Here is a 26,717-nt window from a genome sequence, read left to right as displayed (position 1 = left end):
TGTTACATATATCTGAAAGTTACTGAATACATATTCTGTTTTGTTACACATATCTGAAAGTTACTGCATAAGAACTCTGTTTTGTTAACTATATCTAAGTTACAACTGAAAGCTCTTATTTTTGCCCCAAAGAGTGAATAAATGCTATAATGCAATTTAAAATGCAGTTTCTACTGTTTCTATCCAATTGCAACCCCCCTCCCCCAAGATCAGGTGGAGGGGTCCTCAGGGTAGATCAAAAATACGCAGGGGGTCCAGGACCCCAAAAAGGTTGAGAACCACTGCTCTAGGCAATTAATGGTCACCATATGAAACTGATCGTTGGTTTGGGTCGTTACGCCGCTGTGTTGTTTATAAGGGTGGGGATACCTGCAGTCAGTTGAGACTTGAAGAGGCCGCTTACATTAGCAATGAAGCGTTTCTATCAGTAAACGTTGCGTCCAGGCGAACTGACTCAACCTGCTCTGAAGAGGAGAAAATCCTACCCGGTATATTAATGACGTAGACGCAGTGGGCCACTGCTGGTGCCAGAACCTGCACAGACAGCATATCACTCCTCTGGCTGTTCACGCTGTTACTGGCATCACAGTAGTAATGGCTGTCATCCTTTATTCTACTACAGTGTAGGTACAAATCTGATAAGCTGTTGAGCTGGGTCTCCTGCTGTCCATTGTGTTGGTACCATTTGTAGTCAACACCTGTACCCCGTGTGCAACCACAGCGCACCGTTACTGGCTGTCCCCAACATGTGCCCACCAGCGAGTTTAAGGGCCAGACCTTTGGTTCTGACACTGGCACTGAGAGGGGGAGAGAGAGAGAGAGATGACAATTACTGTTTCGAATTAAAGTGATAGGGTAGAGAACTTAACACTTCATGGGCATTATGTGTATTTCCCATTATTTAGAGTGTGTGTTGTATTCTTACCTTCACTGACAACCACATTGATTGACACCATGATGTCCGCATATACTTTGTCAATGCCAACCCAGTACACTCCAGTATCTTCTAGCTGAAGAGCTGTGAGTTTCACAATCACCCCTCTTCTCCCCAGATCCACGATGCGAACCCTCTGTCCAGGATCTGTTTGTTGAAAGCGTTCACAATCCATCAAGATTTCACAGGTGGTTCTGGAGTCCCCACGACACCAGTACTTTTTGCTGAACAGAAAACGGCTTGTGTCATAGTGGCACACCAGTGTGAATTCCTCGCCAACGCGGCCATGGATTCGTCGATGATTACACTTGAGCTGAACGCTCGCTGAAAAGCAGAGTTGTTCTTTTAATCAGTACTGTAGCATAGCACTCATCTTGTCACTGCTGCAAAAAAAAAAAACTCCTCAAAAACCACATTTCTATATATGCAATAACTCATTATTTGACCCTCAAAAACCACATTTCTATATATGCAATAACTCATTATTTGATCTGTTTCAAGTTAAAAGTTTACGTGTTTGCGACATTTGTTGCGGTTGGACTTTTTTTGTTGTGTTTTTTCTTCAATCGTGGGGTTAAACTTTAGCCAAACAAATAACGTTGGTAATAATTATAGCCCTCTTACCATGGAACAGCAGAATCAGACAAAGCGATTTCATCCTGTTGTGAAAAAGTGAAAGCTTGAAATAATACAATGTTTGACAAGAAGGCAGGATGTAGATGGACTGTGGTGATTGTGGCTTCCTGTTACATTTCTGATGCAGTGGGGTGTGGAGCTACACTTTTGTATACGCTGCTTGAAACACTCGTTACAGCTCGTTTCACACAGGGGGCTATATTTTCTTCAACCTGGTTCATCGTGAGAGGATGGCCAAATACGTATGGCACTACTGTACATACATGTCCATTCCCCTTCTTCAGTTCTACACTCTATAATACAAGCTTGGGGATAAGAACATTGCAATCATTTTGTTTATTTATGAAAATTAATACCCAGCAAGGTTTAGGCTGTCAGATTGTGACTGTTTTCACTTCATATTTTCAATCACAAAACCAAATCAAGAGCGACTTGGTTAAATTCTCCTGTCAGAACCATATTAGGATGGCTAGTCCCGCTTGCTCACAAATGAGCCGCTAGATGGCGATATTTTATTTCTACCTGTGAACGTGGTGAAGTGCCTGGTTTCAGAGATGTGAAAATCTGGGTTGAAGATGGGGACTCATTGTTTCATATGTAAGAAACTTAAATCTCTCATATGTAATTTAAGCATATTATGTCAGCGTATTCCCTGATAGACTGCAAGGGAACAAGATAGGAGATAGACTTTGTGCAGCTTTATTGGCCATTATCCTTATTCTCATGCTCTTCCTCTTATCCTCCTCCTTCTTCTTCTTCTTCTTCTCATTATTATTATTATTATTATTGTTGTCAGTAGTAAGTGTCCTTTTCCCCAGGACAACAGAGCAGTCAGTGCAAAGTAAAAGTGGAAAGTGATAATAAAAGGTTGCTGCTAGTTAAGATTGTTGATAAAATATATTGACAAACAAAAGGATAATTCGGTTTTATACACGGTAAAGGAAGTCTTGCACTTCTGACTCAATTCTCATAAACAGGAGCACAGCTCTGTCCATTGCTTTGTTAAGGCAGATAAGAAGCAAAAAAACCCCAACAATTTAACACCCAGTAAAATAATGGAATGAACAGATGAATAAATAAATCAATAAACAAACGAATATGGAAATAAACACATACCTATTTATTTGTATGGCTATCCAGACGACGTCTCTTTACCCTCTCTTCGGGTTTACCTCCATCCCCAACCTACTTGTTGTGTATCCGTGTCCTGAATGGAGTCCATCAGGCTGGATGCTCTATGGCACGCTCACTCCGGGTAGCAACAGCTGTTCAAGCTTGAGTATGCACATTCATGTCTGCTCCTCTCTCCTTAGTGTCGCCCTCCCTTGCCCTGTCTTAACACTCAGACACATCAAAATCACACACCCAGGAGGCTCTAGGACCCAGTGAGACGCGCTGAGGGGGCGCGGCGGCGGCAGTGTTTTCAATCAGACCACAGAACCTGTTAGCTCACTCTTTCTTCCTCTAAGACAGCTCGTACGCTTCCTCACAAATAGTTCCTTGATGTCAGAGTTACGTGAGAGAGTCGCTGTTCGCACCGGTATAGTTTTCGAGTACATCTGCCATAGTCCCAGAACTCCGGGCGCTGAAGTTCCTGCCCCATGACCTGTGGAGGAGGACCACTGGGTCCTGACATGCCTGAAGGAGGTGACCTATTCCAGGCGGTGTACCAGCAGCTATGGAACAGCAGGCCTGGATACTGAGGAGCCTTCTGGCCCAGCTGGAAAGCAAGGAGACGAAGGAGGAGCCAGAGAACGGCCTTGATGAGGAGTTCTTAGTGAGTCATTATCATGTCCCTATTAGAACAATAATGTCGTGACAAGTACTGTAGACCAAGTCTTCACATTATAGGGGGGTTTACCGAGTGATACTGATGATCGAGTCATTTGACACGGCTTCACAGCTGACAAATTATTCAGTGTGCTTTCATCCATTTGTTCGTTCGTTGTCATCTACTATTACATGGTAAAAGTGTTATACATCTTGTTTCACTCTCCAAAAATGCACAATTTTCCACCGAGGGTAGACTGTTCGGGAAAGTGACATGTGGCTTTTTTACAGCCCAGTGCCACTTCTGTAGCTTCCTCTTTGCACTGATGCTCGTAACTTAGCAGGCAAGGAGAACCAAAAGCAAATGCGATGTAACAGATGCAGAACAGTCCTCACTTTCTGCCGTGTGTCTATAGGCTGACCGAAACACACACACACACACACACACACACACACACACACACACACACACACACACACACACACACACACACACACACACACACACACACAGACAAGGCTTAGTGCACAAGGATGAGCTGTTTCCATGGCGATAGGCTACACATTTCAGTCATCCTTAGTGCCAGGAGACGACGCCCTGTGCTCCACACATGCCACCCCGGCCGCTGTCATGCCTCTGCCACCCTGACCACTCCAGGGAGACATGCCAGTTGCATCATTTCCTCCCAGAACAAAAAGCGCTCTGTGGTGTTAGCAGTGCAGATGGTCCACAAGCCCTTTAACTTACTCTGCTGGAACTGTGAGAACATGGCTCTGAACAAAAAGGCCAGTGTTGTGAAAAACAAGCGATGATGCGCCGTGGGTTTATTTGGAGTTGTACTCATTCTGCTGGTCGAAACCACGTCGAAGTGCTCTCCGTTTGTGTGTCACCATGTCAGTTTCCAGTCACAAGCGCACTGCAAGTCTCACGGCCCTGCCAGATCTGCGTGAGTGGGCAGTGCCGGAGGTCTCTAGTGCTAAAACTTTGGTCGCAGCCATGCAGTATGAGCTAAACTCCTGTAAACTTGGACGGTCGATGTAATCTACCCTCTGCGTACATGACGTCAAGACAGGGAGGCCACATTCCACACAATTACATATTAGCAAAACTTCCATGGCCTCGGGAATCATATTTATGCAACACAATCTAACATCGGCCTCTATAGATAGTGTTTGTTACATGGTAGATTTACAGGTTAAGTGCTTTAGAAAAATTTAGAAACAGACACAAAAAGGGTTAGGGTTAGCAATGGCAAAATATATCTCAGAACTGCCTGGAATGCAAGTCTGTTTGTGCGATTTGCGACATAAATCAAGTTATCTTCTGATGTCACAAAGATCATCGCAGCATAGCTACATGAACCGCATCCGCCGAATGATCCTCGTGAACTGTGGCAGTGACTCCGCTTTCTTTTTCAGAGGCTGAAAAAGCAGTCGATCAAGTATCGCACGGACAAGATATTCTCCACCAGTGCCGCAGACAAGCAGGAGAACATCAAGAAGAACCGATATAAGGACATCGTTCCATGTAAGAACGATCTCTCAGAGCTGTACCTGGGCCAGCATGGGACACTCGCCCGCTCTCCGTTGAGCTGCAACAGGCTTTAGCCAGCCCAGATAGCAAAATTGCTGTGGCCCGGACCCGTCCCACACTGACACTTTCATCCGGCCCACATACCGCGTGGGATGATGGCGCTTGGGCGGTCCGCTCCTGTTTGCCAGATCTGGGCCATAGCAATGCCGTATGTGCCGCATATTCGCCGAAGGTGGCGCATATTTGTTTTGTCATATTTGGGCCATGTTCACCATTTACCACATGGGCCACATCAGGGTCACATCCAGATCACATGTTGCCAAGAGCACCGCATCTTTGCCAAAAAAGGCCCACATTTGATTTGGCATATTTGGGCCACATTTGTTATTATACATGTGGGCCACTTCAGGCTCACATCCATTCTGTCAGGGCCAGAAGGAGGCCATCAGTGCCGCATCACTGCCTGAAGTGGCCCACATCCAGATGCTATCTGGCGGGGGTGGGGGTGGGTGGTGAAACCAGTGCTCAACTCGTTGCCTTTAGCTGTGCCGTTGCTACTACCATGATGGCTCAAGTCCAGCGATGAGGAAGTAGATCTACCATACCCACTGCTAGAAATTAGATAGCACGTACAAACAATAGTTGGTATCCTATTACCTCCCTGTGATTTTATAAACCTTTACGGACTGATTGTAAGACCCTATGCAATTAAATTCCTCTGACGGCAAGTTTAAAAAATAACAGAGGTTATGTATTATTGTTATGCAGAAGAAATACCAAATCATATTACGACCTGTAATTAATACAATACTGCCAATCCCAATCAACACTAGAACGACCGGGATTTCCCTACAGCAGTATATTTTTTTATAGTATTTCATTAGACCAGTATAATGTATATTCAGTATATTCAGTATAGTATTTCATTAGACCAGTATAATGTATATTCAGTATATTCAGTATAGTATTTCATTAGACCAGTATAATGTATATTCAGTATAGTATTTCATTAGACCAGTATAATTTATATTCAGTATAGTATTTCATTAGACCAGTATAATGTATAGTCAGCATATATAGTATATTCAGTATAGGATTTCATTAGACCAGTATAATGTATATTCAGTATCTACTCATATATTTTCGTAATGTGTGTGTGTGTGTGTGTGTGTGTGTGGTGTTAGTGTGTGTGTGTGTGTTAGTTAGTGTAGATAGCGGGACCGAAAACTAAAGCATTTATGATCCTAATTCTTTTTGGAGGTGGTAGGTATTGTCTCAGAGAGTGCGGGAAAAATCCCAGAAAATTAAAATTATGCATAATTATGCATAAATATGCAAAATATGCATTTTCTAAAAATGGCTAAAAACCACTTTTCTCGGCATTTCAGATGATTCTGAGCATTTTGGGGTGAGGGAGTTGGAGTGGGGGGGGCGGTTAGCTAGCAGGATGAAGAGGAGGGAGATTTAGACGGGTGGCTAACCAAACCGCTACATTGTAGCGGGGTTCTTCTAGTATATAGTATATTCAGTATAGTATTTCATTAGACCAGTATAGATACTGTGCTATAGTGAACTGTATGGCAGCATGTGACTTCCTCTCTCCTCAGTTGACCACAGCAGAGTGAGGCTCACCCTCAACACCTCCACAAATGACTCGGACTACATCAACGCAAGTTTCATCAAGGTATTTTGCGTAAACCCTCGAAAGGAGAACCCTTTGGTATTTGAAAACTTTTTTCCCCTGCTTCTCTTTTTAAGATGTTAAATTGTGTTCAGAATGAGATGATACAGCAGTAGGTGGAAGTTTGTGTTTAATAACAATAAACTTTAATTGTACAGCACTTCTCAAAACCAAGCTACAGAGGGCTTGAACCATCAGATAGAATATGATTCCCCCTCCCTCCCTCCCTCCCTCCCTCCCTCCCTTTTCTCCCCAATTGTACTTGGCTACTACTCCACTCTTCCAAGCCGTCCCGGTCTCTGCACCACCCCCTCTGCCGATCCGGGGAGGGCTGCAGACTACCACATGTCTCCTCCCATACATGTGGAGTCACCAGTCCCTTCTTTTCACCTGACAGTGAGGAGTTTCACCAGGGGATCACGCTATTCCCCCCAGTTCCCCTCCCCCCCCTGAACAGGTGCCCTGACCGACCAGAGGAGGCGCTAGTGCAGCGACCAGGACACATACCCACATCCGACTTCCCACCCACAGACACGGCCAATTTTGTCTGTAGGGATGCCTGACCAAGCTGGAGGTAACACGGGGATTCGAACCAGCGATCCCCGTGTTGGTAGGCAACAGAATAGACCGCTATGCTACCCGGACGCCCCTGAAATCATAGAAAATTTAAAGGATGATTCTGATTCTGACTCAAGGCGATTTGTTCCACAGTGGCCCTGACAGCAAAGGCCCGGTCACCTTTAGCCTCGACACCAGTCCAGCTAGAAGAGCCTTGCCTAGGCGTCCCAGGCTGTGCACTGACCCACAAGGGCATCAAGAGTTCAGACAGATAGGACGATGCAAACCCAAATTGAAATGCACGGTGAAGAGATGCAAAACTAAGAGATATGGTCTGTGGTCATGCTTCGGTTAAAAACAAACAAAAAAAACCCTGCTGTTGAGTTGTGCACACATTGGAGCCATTCGCCATCTCTGGTTAAAGCAGGTTAACAAAGCATTGTAGGAAGAAATAGAGCAAAATATGTATGTGTACTTCTCTCCAAACGCCTAATGTTAATTAACGGTATGATGTTGGATGATGGCGTAACGTTTAGTAACGGATGCATGGAGGCCATTTCTGTCCTGTAATGCAAGCTGACTTGGAAATACTGCGACTGCATATTATCTGAGACCTGATGCTCAGCTCTGTGTTGTTTAAAGGGGGTCTCGGAGTCCGGGGCCTACATTGCCACTCAGGGTCCTTTACCACACTCGGTGCGTGACTTCTGGAGGATGATCTGGGAGTACAACATCGAGGTGAGGCCAGCCTTCCTTCAGCAGATGAAATGATTTATTTCACACAAGTCATCTTTGTTAAAAAAAAAAACAACACAAAAAACCCCCTATTGGGGTTCTTTGTCTAATTTCCCTACACGAGCAGACCGTCGCTAAGCTACCGTTAGTCTGTTCTTCCGTTCTCCCCTCTGTATCTCGCCTCGTGCCCTTCCTCTCTCTGTTATCACTGTTGTAAATGCCTGCCTGTAATGTTTCACTGTGGCGCTTCTCTGACGGCCATGTTCTGCACTAGGTCATCGTGATGGCCTGTCGGGAGTTCGAGATGGGGAGGGTAAGGTCATTTCCTCACGTCGTTCTGCACGATCCTTTTCTCTCACAACATTTGCACGCTTGGTGCATTATACTTATGTAAAGCCGCGTCCTTCTTAAAACGCCCGAGTTGTTCCCCAGCTTGTGGCGTGGTCTGTTTTGTGGTCTTTTTACAGAAAAAGTGCGAGCGCTACTGGCCAGAGAGACAGGTGGAGTCATTTGTGTGTGAGCCCTTCACAGTGCACTGTGTAAGTGTGTTCTTAAACCACTTCCTGCTTCGGCTGGTTCCTGAAACAGCCTTCCCCATAGCAAATCTCTTGTCACCAAGCTGACCAACGTTATTAGCCCACTTTCTGGCAGTAGAACACAGACGGCTACGTCTCCCATATTAACGTCGTTGATGTGTGGGATGCACCTCGTCCCTTCTCAAACGGTCTCCGTTGTCCTCCGCCTGGAAAGCTGCGGTCTAAAACGTGTTCACTTCTCATCCATGCATTGCAAATTTGCTCCCCCATCTAAGCTACCCCCCCTTTTTTTTTGCAACACCAAAGCTACCACCCCCCCCTTTTTTTCTTTTTGCAACACCAAAGTAGAATTTCTCTGCTTCAGGAAACTAACAGTGCATTGCTGGTTGTTTGCATACAGGAGTCTGAGGAAAGTAAAGGAGACTACCTGACCAGGATGTTGAGGGTGACCTATCAGGATGTAAGTTATACGATTTTAGAAGATTAACTCTCAAAAAACGAACAGAATATTTCCTGATTGTTGGTGGCAACTATTGTATACTTGGTTCTAAGCAGCTCAGCATACATTTTCATTATAGAACTGTGTCTTTCTCATCATGTGGGAACTTTACGCCTTATAACTCTGGAGGAAATGTGAGCGATTGGCCCCTGTAAACTTGGATTACAGTTCTCTGCGATGTTTGTGTCTCATCCAGCGTTGCCGCGCTTTGCGTCAGCTGCACTATGTCAACTGGCCCGATCACGGTGTCCCAGACTCCATCCCCCCCATCCTGCAGATGCTGCACGAAATGCGCTCCTATCAGCCCCACGATGACGTGCCGATCTGCATCCACTGCAGGTCAAACCTCCTCTTCCTGATTTGCTGTGTGGGCAGGGTTTGTTCTGCACTTAATGTACAGAGACCGTTGTTGCCCCTCCTAGGCATTAGGGCACACACACACACACACACACACACACACACACACACACACACACACACCCCTCTTTGGCACAGGAAGTGGGCTCGTTGCTAACAACCCCACTGGGTTTGAGAACATTCACTGATGCACTTCCTCTCTTGCTGGCTATCATTACCACTTGATCTCCTGTTGAAGGTTGGTCCGAATTCAGTTACAAGTTTTCGCACATTTCAGTTATGGCCCATTTTAACGCATGACTACCTATAGCAAAACACGGTCACTCCTTTACCCTGGAGCGACACTTGCCCTTGGTTGCCTGTAACTGGAATGAGTCTGTTAGCGAGGACAAAATGCTTCCCTTGATGGTTTATATGCACTTACTTGCAGAGTAGTATCATGCAGACCACATTAGCCCACCATGATCTGCCTGTACCTGTTGCAGGGTGAGGTGGCGGGAACAAAATGATTTGTCAGAGACGGGCCCATTTGAGTAAGGCTTCGTCCGCGGACGACTGTAGGAGGTGGTGCTGTCAGAAGATTTATAGTTTACCATTTCTCGTGCTGAACAAATGAATGTGTGGCCCGGCGTGGTGCTTTTAGTTTATGGCTTTTCAGTCTCACACGTATGACTCAAACCTAACTGCCTGTTCTCGTAATGATGCTCCGATCCCCAAAACTATAAGCACACATAGAAAACCCTCCAACTAGAACAGAAAACACCGCATTTCAACCCCCCCCCCCCCCGTCTTAATTAGACTCTATTCTTCAGGTGGAACACAAACACTTTTGAATCCAAAGACACTCGTATAAACACCGGTTCACATTCTGCTACGGACGTTGTTAATGACCAGTAGCCAAGTCAACATAATTAGATAAATTATGCAAGTGTGAAAATGATTTTGAAATTTCACATGATTTTGTGAATTCGAAGTAAATCCACAAGCAAACAGGGAAAGGTAGGGGACGCAAATAAAAATGAAATTTGTCAAAGCCATTCTGAAAATATGTCTCACATGTTGAGGGAGAATAAAGTATATATTCTTATTGTAACCTAACCAGGGCGGCACGGTGGCACGGCGGTTAGCGCGGTCGCCTCACAACAAGAAGGCCCCGGGTTCGAACCCCCGGGTTAGTCCAACCATGGGGGTCGTCCCGGGTCGTCCTCTGTGTGGAGTTTGCATGCCCCCCCCCCCGTGTCTGCGTGGGTTTCCTCCGAGGGCTCCGGTTTCCTCCCACAGTCCAAAGGCATGTAGGTCAGGTGAATCGGCTGTACTAAATTGTCCCTAGGTGTGAATGTGTGTGTGTGTATATGTTGGCCCTGTGATGGCCTGGCGGCCTGTCCAGTGTCTTCCTGCCTGCTGCCCGATGACTGCTGGGATAGGCTCCAGCATCCCCGCGACCCTGAGTAAGGATAAGCGGCTTGAATAATGCATGGATGGATGTAACCATATGAACACTTTTTATTGGTCCCATAGATTGCACATTGAACAATGAGGATGTGACGTGCAGGACTGTGGGTGTTTATGGGGGGGGAGGGTCGCTTGTCAGATAGTATTGCCAAAAGCATGAAGGTGCCAGTACTGAATGGGAGATACTCGTATTTTTGATTTGTTTGGTATAAAACAAAAAAAACCTTGTTGTTTTATTTGTTGTTTATTTGTTTTTAAGTGACAAGTACAAGTGACAATGTACATTCTTCATCTGTCGGACCATCCCACTTCTTCTTTGCCAACCTCTTCCTCTGTATACTTTGCTGTACTTCCTCATTCCACCACCAAGTCCCCTCGTCTTCCTTCCTCTGTCCTGATGACACACCAAGTACCTTCCTAGCTGTCTCCCTCACTATTTCTGCAGTGCTTGCCCAGCCATCCGGCAACTCTTCACTACCACCCAGTGCCTGTCTTAACTCCTCCCTGAACTCCACACAACAGCTTTCCTTCTTCAACTTCCACCATTTACTTGATCCTTGTCTCTGCCCTCACTCTCTTCCTCTTCTTGGTCTCCAAACTCATCCTACAAACCACCATCCGATTCTGCCTAGCTACACTCTCCCCTGTCACCACCTTGCAGTCTCCGATCCCTTTCAGATCGCTACTCCTACATAAGATATAGTCCCACCTGTGTGCACTTTCCTCCACTCTTGTACATCACCCTGTGTTCCTTCCACTTCATGAAATATGTATTCAACCACAGCCATTTCCTTCCGTACATACTGTACATGTACATACTATACATGCATATGTAAATACTGTACGTGTATATAGCCAAAGCTAATTTCCAATACTAGTCCCTAGCTGAGTCTTGCCTTTTATTGCTGATGCAATGGGGTGGGTTCTGTCATTTGTCCAACAACCTGCAGTGTGTGTGAGTTATTGTGCAAAACTCCAAGACGGACTCGGCAGTCGTTGTAACCTGCAGAGCAGACTGTATGGGTGGGGTTTTCATTATTCGATTATGGAGTGCCAAAAAAGTTTGAATAAACAAAACGTTGTATTTGAAATGCAGCTTAGTGAACTAAATTTAATGTTTGAGATTGACAGCTTGCTTAACAATTCTGAATCCACCCACGCATGAATCCACCCATGCATGAATCCACCTACGCATGATTCCATCCATGAATGAATCCACCTATGCATGATTCCATCCATGCATGAATCCACCTATGTGTGAATCGACCCATGCGTGAATCGGCCCATGCATGAATCCACCCATGCATGAATCCACCTATGAATGAATCCATCCATGCATGAATCCGCCCATGCATGAATCCATCTATGCATGAATCCACCTATGTATGAATCCATCCATGCATGAATCTATCCATGCATGAATCCACCCATACGTGAATTGACCCATGCGTGAATCAACCCGTGCATGAATTGGCCCATGCATGAATCCATCTATGCATGAATCCACCCATGCGTGAATCCACCTATGCATGAATCCACCCATGCATGCTAAAGCAGATTATGCATACACAAATTCAACATGAACCATTTTTGCAAATACTACCCGAGCAAACTATCAGACTCAAGTCAGAGTCCTATCTGCATATATTTGCCCTTTCTAATCTTCAATAACAGAAGTCCTATCTGACCATGACTATTTGAACAACAGTAAGAATTGTGCTCTAAGAATGATAGTTCTGCCCTACGTACGTCATGGATTGATTGTTGAAATCTGTGTTTTGGCTGCTGTGACTGCAGTGCTGGCTGTGGCAGAACAGGAGTCCTGTGTGTCATCGATTATACTTGGAACCTTCTGAAGAAGCAGGTGAGAAGTGCTTGTCCTGATACTTTGCACAAGTGATCTATTTTTATCTGAATTATTTCGTTTCTAAAAGTGGAAGCTGCATTGTGATGTGTCTTAACTTCTTTTTTTTTTTTTCCAGATCGTGCCCGCTGACTTCTCCATTTATGATCTGGTTGTAACGATGCGAACCCAACGGCCCTCTGTAGTTCAAACCAAGGTAGCTATGTGTTACTTGAGTGAGCTTTGCACGACATGCTTTCATCTGTAGCTAACACCTATGTTGTTGGAAACAACCACAGTAGCCGTGCACATCAGCGTGGTCCTAACAGCCACCTTTAAGTCAGTTTTCAATGTCAGTGTTCGTGTCTCTCTGCCAGAAGGTGTAGTTTTTCTCGTTTTGTTTAGAAATAGGAGTTACGTACATCATGCCTCGGGGCCAGTATGCCATCTAACAGAGCAGGTTTTGATTTGAAATCTCAGGAGCAATATAAGCTGGTCTACAGAGCCTCATCTTGCTGTTTGAGAGATATTTGAAGTTGATGGACGTGCAAGGCAGCAAAAATGAGGTGAGCAACCTGGAACAAATCCTTTGAGATCTCGATTAGGTATAAGCCCCCCCCCCCTTAGAAAAAAGAGGTTTACTTCAGTTCACATTTAGTATACCTCTTGAAAAGTACAAATAAGCAAGTGTACTCAGTATATTTTATTTTTGTCATACATACGCAAAAGGTAAACTTGACTTGAGAATGGTGTACTTAAAACTTTACTTGTCTTTCTGGACTTGTTGAATACTTGAGACTTTTGCAAAAAGTAGCAACGGTAATAAAGGCCAATACTCGGTTTTTATAGTCAAGTATACATGAATATATTCATATTTACACTACCGTTCAAAAGTTTGGGATCACCCAAACAATTTTGTGTTTTCCATGAAAAGTCACACTTATTCACCACCATATGTTGTGAAATGAATAGAAAATAGAGTCAAGACATTGACAAGGTTAGAAATAATGATTTGTATTTGAAATAAGATTTTTTTTACATCAAACTTTGCTTTCGTCAAAGAATCCTCCATTTGCAGCAATTACAGCATTGCAGACCTTTGGCATTCTAGCTGTTAATTTGTTGAGGTAATCTGGAGAAATTGCACCCCACGCTTCCAGAAGCAGCTCCCACAAGTTGGATTGGTTGGATGGGCACTTCTTTGAGCAGATTGAGTTTCTGGAGCATCACATTTGTGGGGTCAATTAAACGCTCAAAATGGCCAGAAAAAGAGAACTTTCATCTGAAACTCGACAGTCTATTCTTGTTCTTAGAAATGAAGGCTATTCCATGCGAGAAATTGCTAAGAAATTGAAGATTTCCTACACCGGTGTGTACTACTCCCTTCAGAGGACAGCACAAACAGGCTCTAACCAGAGTAGAAAAAGAAGTGGGAGGCCGCGTTGCACAACTGAGCAAGAAGATAAGTACATTAGAGTCTCTAGTTTGAGAAACAGACGCCTCACAGGTCCCCAACTGGCATCTTCATTAAATAGTACCTGTTAGAGCCTGTTTGTGCTGTCCTCTGAAGGGAGTAGTACACACCGGTGTAGGAAATCTTCAACCAATCCAACTTGTGGGAGCTGCTTCTGGAAGCGTGGGGTGCAATTTCTCCAGATTACCTCAACAAATTAACAGCTAGAATGCCAAAGGTCTGCAATGCTGTAATTGCTGCAAATGGAGGATTCTTTGACGAAAGCAAAGTTTGATGTAAAAAAAATCTTATTTCAAATACAAATCATTATTTCTAACCTTGTCAATGTCTTGACTCTATTTTCTATTCATTTCACAACATATGGTGGTGAATAAGTGTGACTTTTCATGGAAAACACAAAATTGTTTGGGTGATCCCAAACTTTTGAACGGTAGTGTATGTATTTGTTCATTTGTCAAAATAAACATGTTTTTTGTAAGGGCAACAGCTTACAGACAAGCCCATCCCATAACATAACTGTGGCAGACTCCCCCACAACTGTTCAAACCGCTGACATGAGACAGTCACATGATCTGCAGTGGAAAATTATCTTCAAGTTGAGCAGAGCAATCAGAGGTCCAATGAGTCACTCTTTATGATGTGCAGAAACATTATGGCAAGAGATGAGTAGTCCAACTGGACATGTCATCAAGTTTATCCTGCTGTGTGGTGCACATCTGTTAATATTTAATATTGAAAATTGCATACTAGGATAACAGATCATCAACTAGTGCTAACTAGTGCCTTGAAACCAGTTTGTATGTAAAGTTTCTTACTTTTTTAAATGTTAAAACTTGCATACCTAGGGGTGTCTGGGTAGCGTGGTAGTCTATTCCATTGCCTACCAACACAGGGATCGCCGGTTCGAATCCCCGTGTTACCTCCGGCTTGGTCGGGCGTCCCTACAGACACAATTGGCCGTGTCTGTCGGTGGGAAGCCGGATGTGGGTACATGTCCTGGTCGCTGCACCAGCGCCTCCTGTGGTTGGTCGGGGCATCTGTTCATGGGGGGTAGAAGGAACTGGGGGGAATAGCATGATCCTCCCACATGCTATGTCCCCCTTGTGAAACTCCTCACTGTCAGGTGAAAAGCGGCTGGCGACTCCACATGTATCAGGCGAGGCACGTGGTAGTCTTACAGCCCTCCCCGGATCGGCAGAGGGGGTGGAGCAGCGACCGGGACGCCTCGGAAGAGTGGGGTAACTGGCCGGATACAATTGGGGAGAAAACAGGGATAAATAAATAAATAAATGAACTTGCATATCTGTGCTAAATCAAACAGCTGAGGGTGCCCCCAGTGTCAACGGCAGCAGCCAGTGACAGTGAGCTCTCGGACATCGATGAGGAGTTGGGGTTTGACTCACAACCCAGACCAGAATCATGGCGTCCAATGGGTGCAGAGTTGCATCAAATGTATGTCGACAATCACTGTCTCATTAAAAAGGCCCTATTCCATAATTTGACAGAAAAAAAATAAACGAGAAGGCCATTCGATATTATGGTCCTTTGTGCTCATGCTAATAAACTGTATCTCAATTTCTACCAGGTTTCCAGTTGCAGAGCGGGAACAGATACCGAATCATGTCGCACCATTAAGCAATCCTTTATTGGCAAAGGAGGGTACTGCTTTACCACCGTCCCAGCTGTCTTCCACCTCAGATATTCTCAGTGCCATGGCCAACAGGGACAAACAGAGGGAGCATCAACAACAAAATCCTCAACAACACCTACCCCAGACCTTTCTCGGGCCTCCATCCAATCCCCAACACCTTCAGCAAGGAGACTTTTTCAGTGAGGTCCACACAGCCTCACCACCACTGGGATATACCTGCCAGAAAGCCCGTGTACTGGAGGAGAAGGATGACTTACCACCATTGAATTCTTCTGTACTGCCCATCGCAGCCATCTGTCTGACAGTAGAGGACCCCTACTTTGACTCTCCAGTAAACTCACCTCTGTCAGAGGAGGAATCGAAGGGTTGTAGCGAGGACTTGAGTCCTGCAGGCCAGCAGACAGATAACCTTGTGTTCAGCACACCCAGTTTAACACTGAACAACCAGACGCTGGATTTCAATGCTCCTACCTCAGGTAAGTAGATAAGATAGATAGATAGATAGGTAGATAGATAGTTAGACACAAAAACTGTTTGTGAAGCGTTTAGTCTTAGTGGACAGTGACCTGTAGCGCCTCCCTGAGGGAAGGAGCTGGAAGAGGTGATGGGCAGGACAGTCCGGTGAGTATGTAGAGATTCAGCACGGCCAATGATTTTGGATGCCGTGGTGACAGTCAGCTGTAGTTAAGCATGGTTATTCGCCTGTGCATCAGTCTCAAAGATTATTAGATTGATTATCTGAAGGTTTGTTTGCAATGTGCAATGGCGATAACGGAATAATTGAATTTGATTTTGCGGTTTGGTTGATATTGATTTGAAGTGTCTTTTTAGATACAATTTCGGCTCATCCAGATGAAGACATACCTCCACCATTACCTATGCGAACCCCTGAATCCTATGTGCTGTCTGCTAATGCAGGTTAGTGCTGCTGCTCTGTGGCTAAGCTCACACCTACAGCACCTTCATCTCACATCCGGTCTCTATGTCGCATATTATAGCTGGCCTGCCTGTCCGGTGTGCTTCATTCTTGCTGTGTGGTACCATCTACACATTTTACTCCAGGGTCTAGCAATATGCTTGAACAATACGTATGCTTTGATTCTGTGACGCAGAGAATTCGGAGCCCTGTCCGGGGTTACAGGTCATCATCCCACCCAATGCTGCAGCTGAGGCTCTATTGGAGATGGGAGGTGAGGAGTATCAGTGATGTAAAGAAGATACAACAGATGAAGGCTGTAATTCATAAATGCAGATGACTGTGTTTTCAGATATGACATTATTTTGTCACGAATTCTTAAGACGAATGATAGCTCTAATAATATGAGTTTTACTTTCATGCCATCAAAGTAGGCCCAATTTTTCCTGAATGATGGGCATCCAAAGCTGGGGGTGAGGGTAGGGGGAGGGGGTACTCATCCGGTGCATGACACTTAATATGAAATATGCACAATAGAAGCCACATTGATGCCATAGAGCCATGACACCGATTTTAATGTCCATTCAGGTTCAGGACCACCCCCCTCACCTGTGCCTCCACTTCCAGAGAGAACCCTAGAATCACTAGTGTTGGCTAGTGATGAAGGTAGGTGTGATGGAAAAGGCCATGACAAGTAAAAATTTTTAAAAAAAATCTTAATATCCAGTGAAACTGATTTTAATTTCCTGTATATATTCAGGATCACCCCCCTCACCTGTACCTCCACTTCCAGAGAGAACCCCAGGGTCATTAGTGTTGGCTAGTGATGAAGGTATAGGTGCGATGGCAAAGGTCATGACATGCTTGAAACCTTTATGGCCAACAATAAAATAAAAACATCAATATTCATTATCCGTGGTTAAATTGTAATGTGTTTGAATATGAATGTGATACTGATTATTCTGCCTTGTCATTAAGCTCCTGTGGAGCATCAGCTTCAGTTCATGCCGGCGGTGAACAGAATAGGAATGTCTTCAGAATGGTCTGGCAGCTCCATGAGCACTGCAACTCCCAAGGAAACAAAACCTTGGGCAAGGAGCAAGGTGGGATATCATCATATTTCCAATGACGTATGCATCGTCTCCAGCAAAAAAGTGTAACATCAGGCGTCCGGGTAGCATAGCGGTCTATTCCATTGCCTACCAACACGGGGATTCGAACCGGCGAATCCCCGTGTTACCTCCGGCTGGGTCGGGCATCCCTACAGACGCAATTGGCCGTGTCTGCAGGTGTTCCTGAACCAGCATCAGTTGAAACCAAATCAACATGTGGTTGACAACGATTATCAGACAGCTCCAGTTGAGACAGCGTCCCTTGTGAATGTGGTTGATACCTAACATATCATGAGGAGATTTTCTCATGTGAAAACCCTGTCAGTAACTTTAATTAATGTACACCAGTGTGTGAAACTGTTTTATAATTACTGAATTGCACACAGAAAATCGATATAAAAATTTCCCGCAGCCATGTAACGGTTACATACTTCTCTTTCTTTCAGAGCTTGAAAATTAAAATGAATTTTACAGGTATATATATATATATTTTCCCTCTACCTTTTTCATGCCGGTGTAACGGAATAAAAAAAATGCACTTAATTAATTTCTTTATTTCCAATTAGTATTTTTGAATTTATTTATCATTTAATAACTCTGTTAAGTATTTGTGAATTCTATCTTATTGAGTTATTTTAATTTACGGTTATTGATATTCCCTGCAGAAATGATGTTGCTTCATGCCACTCCTTCTGTACCTCCTATGCTTCCATAGCTTCCGCCTTCCCCTCACAGTGCCATATTGCATTGACGAGGAGCAGAGGTGCAGAAGAGATGCCAAAAATTGTTGCGTTCGTCTTCTGCAGGAGCAAATAAATGCTGGAAAACTTCCCCTTGCATAGTCACTTTTCATGCCTTACCCACATCCGTTACACCAGCTAAATGCAGTGATAAAGACTCACAAAATCAAGACTGCAAGTTGTCGCTTGATATGCATGTAATAATTGATTTGGTTACGTTTGCTTTATCCCTCCTCAAGCTCCATCACCAGTAACCCATTCAGTTCTATTATCAAGCTCAGCTTCAAACCTCCACCCTTCTTCTCCACCTCTAAATGCACAAACTCCTCCCCTCGCCCCTCAAGGTAAGATCAAGTGGAGTGATGGATTCATCATCTTACTTTCTTTTTTTTTTACATTATGAGGCTCATAGGCCACACCGACCTCTATGATATCCTCATCTGCTCAAAAGTGAGTCATATGCCTTTTAAAATGGTATTTCAAATTAACGTGTGTATTACATTTGAGAAATAACATGGGGAAAAAAAAGGAGGAAGTGATTAAGGCAACGTGTTGCTGTTGGTTTTCTTATGTTGGTACAGCTGACAACAACCTGACTCCACCCCTTCCAGATAGAACCTCAGAGTCTTTCATCGCCCAGGAAGGTTTGTCTTATCTTTATCTGCAAACACTCTCTCATGAGGCATCCATTATGCGTTAAAGCTGATGCAAAAACCAAAGATCAGATGAGGAACTGCAGCTGCACATACAGTTCTGAACCCACCCGAAAGACTAATTTGACTGATGCTTTCTCCCACAAGTCCAAAAGAGCACCGGCCCCATTCAGACTACACAGGCCTCCCCGAGGATAGGCGTCTCCTCCGAGTGGGCGGGCACCTCGCACTCCAAGAGGTTCCTCGAAGATCCTATGAACAGGAGCAAGGTAATGGAGACGCTACTACTACTACTTTCGGCTGTTCCCGTTAGGGATCGCCACAGCAATCATCCGTTTCCATCTCTTCTTGTCCTTTGCATCTTCGTCTGTCAAACCAGCCACGTGTATGTCCTCTCTTACCACATCCATAAACCTCCTATTTGGCCTCCCTCTTTTCCTCTTCCCTGGCAGCTCCATATTCAGCATCTTTCTCCCAATATACCCAGCATCTCTCCTCCACACATGTCCAAGCCATCTCCATCTTGCCTCTCTTGCTTTGTCTCCAAACCGTCCAACCTGAGCGGTCCTAATCCTGTCCTCCTCCATCACTCCCAGTGAAAATCTTAGCATCTTCATCTCTGCCACCTCCAGCTCTGCCTCCTGTCTTTTCATCAGTGCCACTGTCTCCAAACCATATAACATAGCTGGTCTCACAACCATCTTGTAAACCTTCCCTTTAACTCTTGCTGGTACCCTTCTGTCACAAATCACTCCTGACACTCTTCTCCACCCACTCCACCCTGCCTGCACTCTCTTCTTCACCTCTCTCCTGCACTCCCCATTACTTTGACAGTTGGCCCCAAGTATTTAAACTCATACGCCTTTGTCACCTCTACTCCTTGCATCCTCACCATTCCACTGTTCTCCCTCTCATTCACGCATAAATAATCCGTCTTGCTCCTACTGACTTTCATTCCTCTTCTCTCCAGTGTATACCTCCACCTCTGGAGACTCGCTGGATCCTCAGTTAATCCTAAATATCTTGCATACTACATGCCAGAGTTGGATTGTGACTGTGTGGTAATAAAAAAAAAGTAATACGTGCAAAAAGAGTGACACTCACATTGTGCATCACATTATTCAAGTTATCCACTCTCGCAGAGGAGTTTGAGAAGTCATTTAAAAAAAAACAAAAAAAAGCCTCTTCGTGCTATAAAAAGTTCCCCTTGTGACTCAAAGTGTGAGTCAGACACTCTGGTTGGTAGAACACTAACACGCTCATCTGTTTTCCAATGTTCCCCCAGAGTGTTCGAGCTAAAGGTTCAAGACAAGGTAAGCTCTTATCCCCTCGTGTTCCCCTCAGTCAGCAGATAGCTTCCAACTCTGCCGCCGCTTTACGAGCACCAGCTGTTAACTGCTGCCGTGAAGAATTAAACTACATCAATGTTTTCAAGTTCCATAGTTATAACTGACTACACTGCCACGGTCTGCATCAAAATGTGCTGAAAAATAATCAGAGGTCGAAAAAAAAAGGCCTACGTTTCTAATGACTCGATTTTTTAGTTTTGACGACGGCTTAAAACAACCATATGAGCGTCCATTTGCACCAACGGGGGGCATCCTTGTCCATGACCAGAGAAAGACACTTGACTGGTGAAACAACCAGTTATTTGTTCTCTCACGATTGAAGGAAATGAACATATCAATGTGTGTGTGTGTGTGTGTGTGTGTGTGTGTGTGTGTGTGTGTGTGTGTGTGTGTGTGTGTGTGTGTGTGTGTGTGTGTGTGTGTGTGTGTGTGTGTGTGCGTGTGTGGGGTTATGATTGTTTCCAAAACAGAGCCCCTTATTGAAGTTAATCAGGTAGCGCCACTTCCTGTGGTCGCATCTGGAGGGGGAAGTGGTAAGTAGCACTTTACGTGAAGTTGGTTCACATTGAAGTATTCGCATACTCATGTCATTAGATACTTCACACGGCAGCAGTGAAAATGTATATCTATACATATATCTATATATATATATATATATACACTACCGTTCAAAAGTTTGGGATCACCCAAACAATTTTGTGTTTTCCATGAAAAGTCACACTTATTCACCACCATATGTTGTGAAATGAATAGAAAATAGAGTCAAGACATTGACAAGGTTAGAAATAATGATTTGTATTTGAAATAAGATTTTTTTTACATCAAACTTTGCTTTCGTCAAAGAATCCTCCATTTGCAGCAATTACAGCATTGCAGACCTTTGGCATTCTAGCTGTTAATTTGTTGAGGTAATCTGGAGAAATTGCACCCCACGCTTCCAGAAGCAGCTCCCACAAGTTGGATTGGTTGGATGGGCACTTCTTTGAGCAGATTGAGTTTCTGGAGCATCACATTTGTGGGGTCAATTAAACGCTCAAAATGGCCAGAAAAAGAGAACTTTCATCTGAAACTCGACAGTCTATTCTTGTTCTTAGAAATGAAGGCTATTCCATGCGAGAAATTGCTAAGAAATTGAAGATTTCCTACACCGGTGTGTACTACTCCCTTCAGAGGACAGCACAAACAGGCTCTAACCAGAGTAGAAAAAGAAGTGGGAGGCCGCGTTGCACAACTGAGCAAGAAGAAAAGTACATTAGAGTCTCTAGTTTGAGAAACAGACGCCTCACAGGTCCCCAACTGGCATCTTCATTAAATAGTACCTGTTAGAGCCTGTTTGTGCTGTCCTCTGAAGGGAGTAGTACACACCGGTGTAGGAAATCTTCAATTTCTTAGCAATTTCTCGCATGGAATAGCCTTCATTTCTAAGAACAAGAATAGACTGTCGAGTTTCAGATGAAAGTTCTCTTTTTCTGGCCATTTTGAGCGTTTAATTGACCCCACAAATGTGATGCTCCAGAAACTCAATCTGCTCAAAGAAGTGCCCATCCAACCAATCCAACTTGTGGGAGCTGCTTCTGGAAGCGTGGGGTGCAATTTCTCCAGATTACCTCAACAAATTAACAGCTAGAATGCCAAAGGTCTGCAATGCTGTAATTGCTGCAAATGGAGGATTCTTTGACGAAAGCAAAGTTTGATGTAAAAAAAATCTTATTTCAAATACAAATCATTATTTCTAACCTTGTCAATGTCTTGACTCTATTTTCTATTCATTTCACAACATATGGTGGTGAATAAGTGTGACTTTTCATGGAAAACACGAAATTGTTTGGGTGATCCCAAACTTTTGAACGGTAGTGTATATATACACACATTGTTACGACAACAAACCTCTATGATTATAGCTTACGAAAATATCATGATTCTCATTAGCTGCTCTAATCTAATGCCTATTAGGTTAGAAAACCTAAATGTCCAAAACGAAGACAATATTAGATGCAATATAGTGCCTAAACATTCACGGTATAAAACCGCCAGTGAATACGAAGATGCAACACCACATGAATGGATGTACTTTTTTCAGATCCACACATCAGATTTTCTTATAGATATGTTGAATCCTATTTTCATATTCATCAGCCACAGTTGCAAAAGCAGAAGTGGGGCAGGATGATGTCAGATGCTGGCCCTTGCCCAACACCGAGACCTCAGATGGAAAATCAGTGAAGAGCAACCAGAAGAGCATGTCAAGAACAAAGGTGACATGGAAACTACAAACACGACACCCACCAACAAGATTTTAAAAACTGAAACATGTCAATAACTTGCCTAATGCGTTTCATTTTATCCTGTCAGAGCTTGAAGTTTTTTAAACACAAAGTGAAACGTAAGTACTACAAGTTTCTGTTTAGATGAAATATATCTCAGCTGTACAGAGACCAAGTCCACTTGCAGGAATAATGTGAGAAACAAATTTACACTTTTAGTTAAAACGGACCCTCCGCCGCCACCTGTCGAACCCGGATCTGCTCCCGTTTCTGCGGCTTCCTCTTCCATGTTCAAGTTTGGTAGGCCTGCATGACCCTCAATTATTTTGCGTGACTATAGAATATAGATAAGAGTTCATGTATTATTTATGACACAAGCTTATCAAAATAAATCTGTATCCCGATTTTAGGTTTTGGGAACCGTTTTGGGAAACCAAAAGGCCCAAGGAGTCACCCTGAGACCTGGGTGTGAATCGCGGTCACCCCCTCTCTTAACTATGAAGGTTGGATGTAGGTGGAGCATCTCTACGGTGGAGGATCACACAGCACTCCCCTCTTCTGCTCAGAAAACTTCTCAAAGCTGCTGCTTCTGCTCTCAGGGCCAAAAGATACTGTACTGTAGCGGGGTCTTACCTGGCTGAAGGTAGCCCTGTCGATGCTTGACAACAAGAGTTTTTTTTTCTAACAACCAGTGCCTCGGGGAAGGTAATGGACACGCAAGACAATCATGGACAAATAGCTTGAGTAGAAAATTTATCAGTGGCCCTCTATGGAAATAACTGGCTCGACGGCGGGGGCAGTCTACAGTGGGCGGTTTCACTCATTTGTTGTCATGTGTATAAGCTAGTATTGTTAGACTTGCCTAAAACAGCTATGCAAACGGGTGCACAGGTATTGTATGTGTCCTCAGAACACATATGCATTTGCTCTCGTGCAAGTAAATAAACTGTGCCTGCCGCCTTGCATTCAGGGTCCAAAATTCACCTTTTGGCTCACCTGTCGAGGTGGTAGGCAGAGGAAAGAAATGTACCAGCCACAGACACACCGATCAGCCACAACATTAAGACCACCTACCTTGTGACGGAGGACCGGTAGCTTGGACTGTAGCTGTAGCCAGTTGGGAGTATGGGACGACTGTGGTGCATCGGCAGGAATGCAAAGCTGTTACCTCCAACGATGTTTGTTGACAAGTAGACGTGTGTGTGTGTGTGTGTGTGTGTGTGGGGGGGGGGTTCTGGAATGAAACAATGCAAAGCAATCATTGGCAACATTACACATAAATTACAACTGGCAAGTACTGTCGGAAGTGTGAAAGCTGTTAGCTGCTAACCGTTAGCTCGGTGCCTTTCCACTAACCCACTCGTTAATTACAGAAACCGAACAAACAGCCAAGTTACATCCGGTACGTAAAGAGCCCGACTTCCGCTTCTCCGGACGCGCACGAACACGGCAGGTCCTTCGGGAGACAAATATATTGTAGCGAATTCGGGGGGCGGTCCGGGAGACCGTCGCCATGGCCGGGACGCGAACCCGTGTCTCCCACTCCGCAAGCGACAACGTTAACCAGTCGACTAAAGGGTCCGACCCGTTAGTCAAGGACCAACGTGTCTACTTATCCATGCACGTTACAATATAATCGAACCTTCCCTTAACTTCTACGGCGGTCTAACGGTAAAAGCCCATCCCGGTCTTCGGCACTTGATCTACTCGCCCCGCTCGGGGCCCTGCGACTACAGATGACGTCACGACTCCCCGCATCGTGGCTGGGTGGGGGCTAGTTCCGTTTAGGAGCAGCGGGACCTCCCGAGCCGTCGACCCTCGCACCTTTACGAACCAACCCTACGCCAACGTGGGCTGTAAAAACACACACACGGCTAAATAAGTGTAAAGCTAGCACAACGCTAGCTGGCAACGTAGTCCGTGACGTCATATGTAGTCGAAGGACCCCCCCCGAGTCGACGTTGTACCCGACCCCGTGTTGTTGTCTTGTTTTTGTTTTTTTTTCATGTTGTAAACTACTAATAACCGCTCGGCTTAGCGATGTCGCCTTGTGGCGCAGTACACCCCGTATCGAATCCCGCACCGGGCAAGAAAATAACCGGTCACAATGTTCTTTTTCTTCTTGTGTTTTTGATCTGTACATGAATGAAAAATGCAATAAAAAAAGAAGATCTTATACCCGAGCAGAAGTGGAACCCACACCGTCTCTCAAACGAGTCCGACGCGCTCTTAGAAGTTAAAGGAGGAAAGTTCCGCCCCACCACGGGAGGCGGTACCAATGGGGATCTACACACACACACACACACACACACACACACACACACACACACACACACACACACACACACCCACCCCCCCATCTGGAACCTTTCTAACATGCCTAATATTTTGTAGATCCCCCTTGTGCCGCCAAAACAGCTCTGACCCGTAGAGTCGTGGACTCCACAAGACCTCTGAAGGTGTCGTCTGGTATCTGGCACCAAGACGTTAGCAGCAGATCCTTTAAGTCCTGTATGTTTTTGCACGCCTGTCCATCTTTGGGAGCGAGATCCCTCCTCTGTTGTCCTACCCGAGGTTTCTCCCTGTTAAAGGGTTTTTGTTTTTTTTTAGGGAGTTTTTCCTTATCTGATGGGAGGGTCTAAGGACAGGATGTTGTATTGCTGTAAAGCCCACTGAGGCAAATGTGTAATTTGTGATAATGGACTATACATATAAAACTGACTTAAGTTGCGAAGCGGGGCCTACATGGATTGGACTTGTTTTTCCAGCACATCCCACAGATGGTCGATCAGATTGAGATATGAGTAACTTGGTCTTGGAGGCCAGGACAACACCTTGAACTCTTTGTCATGTTCCTCAATCCATTGCTAAACAATTCTTGCAGTGTGGCACATTATCCTGCTGAAAGAGGCTACTGCCATCAGGGGGTGCCGTTGCCACGAAGGGGTGTACCTGGTCTGCAATGATGTTTAGGTAGGTGGTACGTGTCAAAGTAACATCCACATGAATGCCAAGACTCAAGGTTTCCCTGCAGAACATTGCCCACAGAGTCACACTGTCTCTGCCGGCTTGCCTTCTTCCCTTAGTGTATCCTGGTTTCACCTCTTCCCCAGCTAAATGACACCCAGCCACCCAGCCATCCACATGATGTAAAAGAAAAGGTGATTCATCAGACCAGACCACCTTTTTCCATTGGTCCTTGGTCCAGTTCTGATCCTCACATGCCCATTGTAGGCACTTTCGGTGGTGGACAGGGGTCATCATGGGTACTCTGACCGGTCTGCAGCTACACAGCCCCATACACAGCAAGCTGCAAAGCACTGTGTTCTGACACCTGTCTATCATACTCAGGATTCACTTTTTCAGCTTTCAGCAATTTGAGCTACAGCAGCTCTTCTGTGGGATCAGACCAGACGGGCTAGCCTTCGCTCCCCATGTGCATCAGTGAGCCTTGGGTACCCATGACCCTGTCGCCGGGTCACTGGTTGTCGTTCCTTGGACCACTTTTGGTAGGTACTGACCACTGCATACCGGGAACACCCCATAAGACCTGCCATTTTGGAGACGCTCTGACCAGTCATCTAGCCATCACAATTAAGCCCTGGTCAAAGTCACTCGGATCCTTACACTTGCCCATTTTTCCTGCTTCCAACACATCAACTCCAAGAACTGACAGTTCCCTTGCTGCCTAATATATCCCACCCCGTGGCTGGTGCCAGTGTAATGAGATAAAATGAGATAATCAATGTTATTCACATACCTGTAAGTGATCGGCTGATGGGTGTATCATTTACTGACCAAAACAATTCAGCTGCACTTCTATATCGCACATTATCTTAGGTCGTTGCATATGCAAATTTTAATCAATTCATGAACGAAAGAAGGCATTATTTTCCTAGGTGGCACAGTGGTTAGCGCGGTCGCCTCACAGCAAGAAGGTCTTGGGTTCGAGCCCTGGGGTAGTCCAACCTTGGGGGTCATCCTCTGTGTGGAGTTTGCATGTTCTCCCCGTATCTGCATGGG

The 26,717-nt window shown here is 44.9% G+C and overlaps 1 protein-coding gene across 1 annotated transcript; it reads left to right on the top strand.

Moving 5' to 3' along the window:
* The first annotated feature begins 3,095 nt into the window (after positions 1 to 3,095).
* Positions 3,096 to 25,383, top strand: LOC130108334 (tyrosine-protein phosphatase non-receptor type 22-like). Its single transcript, XM_056275240.1, is given in 28 exon segments — positions 3,096 to 3,347; positions 4,760 to 4,868; positions 6,482 to 6,558; positions 7,756 to 7,851; positions 8,123 to 8,161; positions 8,316 to 8,387; positions 8,785 to 8,844; positions 9,080 to 9,222; positions 12,490 to 12,556; positions 12,675 to 12,752; positions 13,016 to 13,037; positions 13,040 to 13,101; positions 15,331 to 15,461; positions 15,595 to 16,136; positions 16,492 to 16,578; positions 16,773 to 16,850; positions 17,165 to 17,242; positions 17,555 to 17,679; positions 18,135 to 18,162; positions 18,668 to 18,772; positions 19,010 to 19,072; positions 19,229 to 19,350; positions 20,367 to 20,394; positions 20,901 to 20,963; positions 22,567 to 22,685; positions 22,783 to 22,813; positions 22,914 to 22,994; positions 23,105 to 25,383. Coding segments are annotated over 28 exon segments (2,667 nt in total). The 5' UTR covers positions 3,096 to 3,248; the 3' UTR covers positions 23,167 to 25,383.
* Positions 25,384 to 26,717: the final 1,334 nt, after the last annotated feature.

Source organism: Lampris incognitus, chromosome 2 (genome assembly GCF_029633865.1).
Source record: "Lampris incognitus isolate fLamInc1 chromosome 2, fLamInc1.hap2, whole genome shotgun sequence".
Lineage (NCBI taxonomy): Eukaryota > Metazoa > Chordata > Actinopteri > Lampriformes > Lampridae > Lampris > Lampris incognitus.
This window is presented reverse-complemented; position numbering and strand designations above follow the sequence as displayed.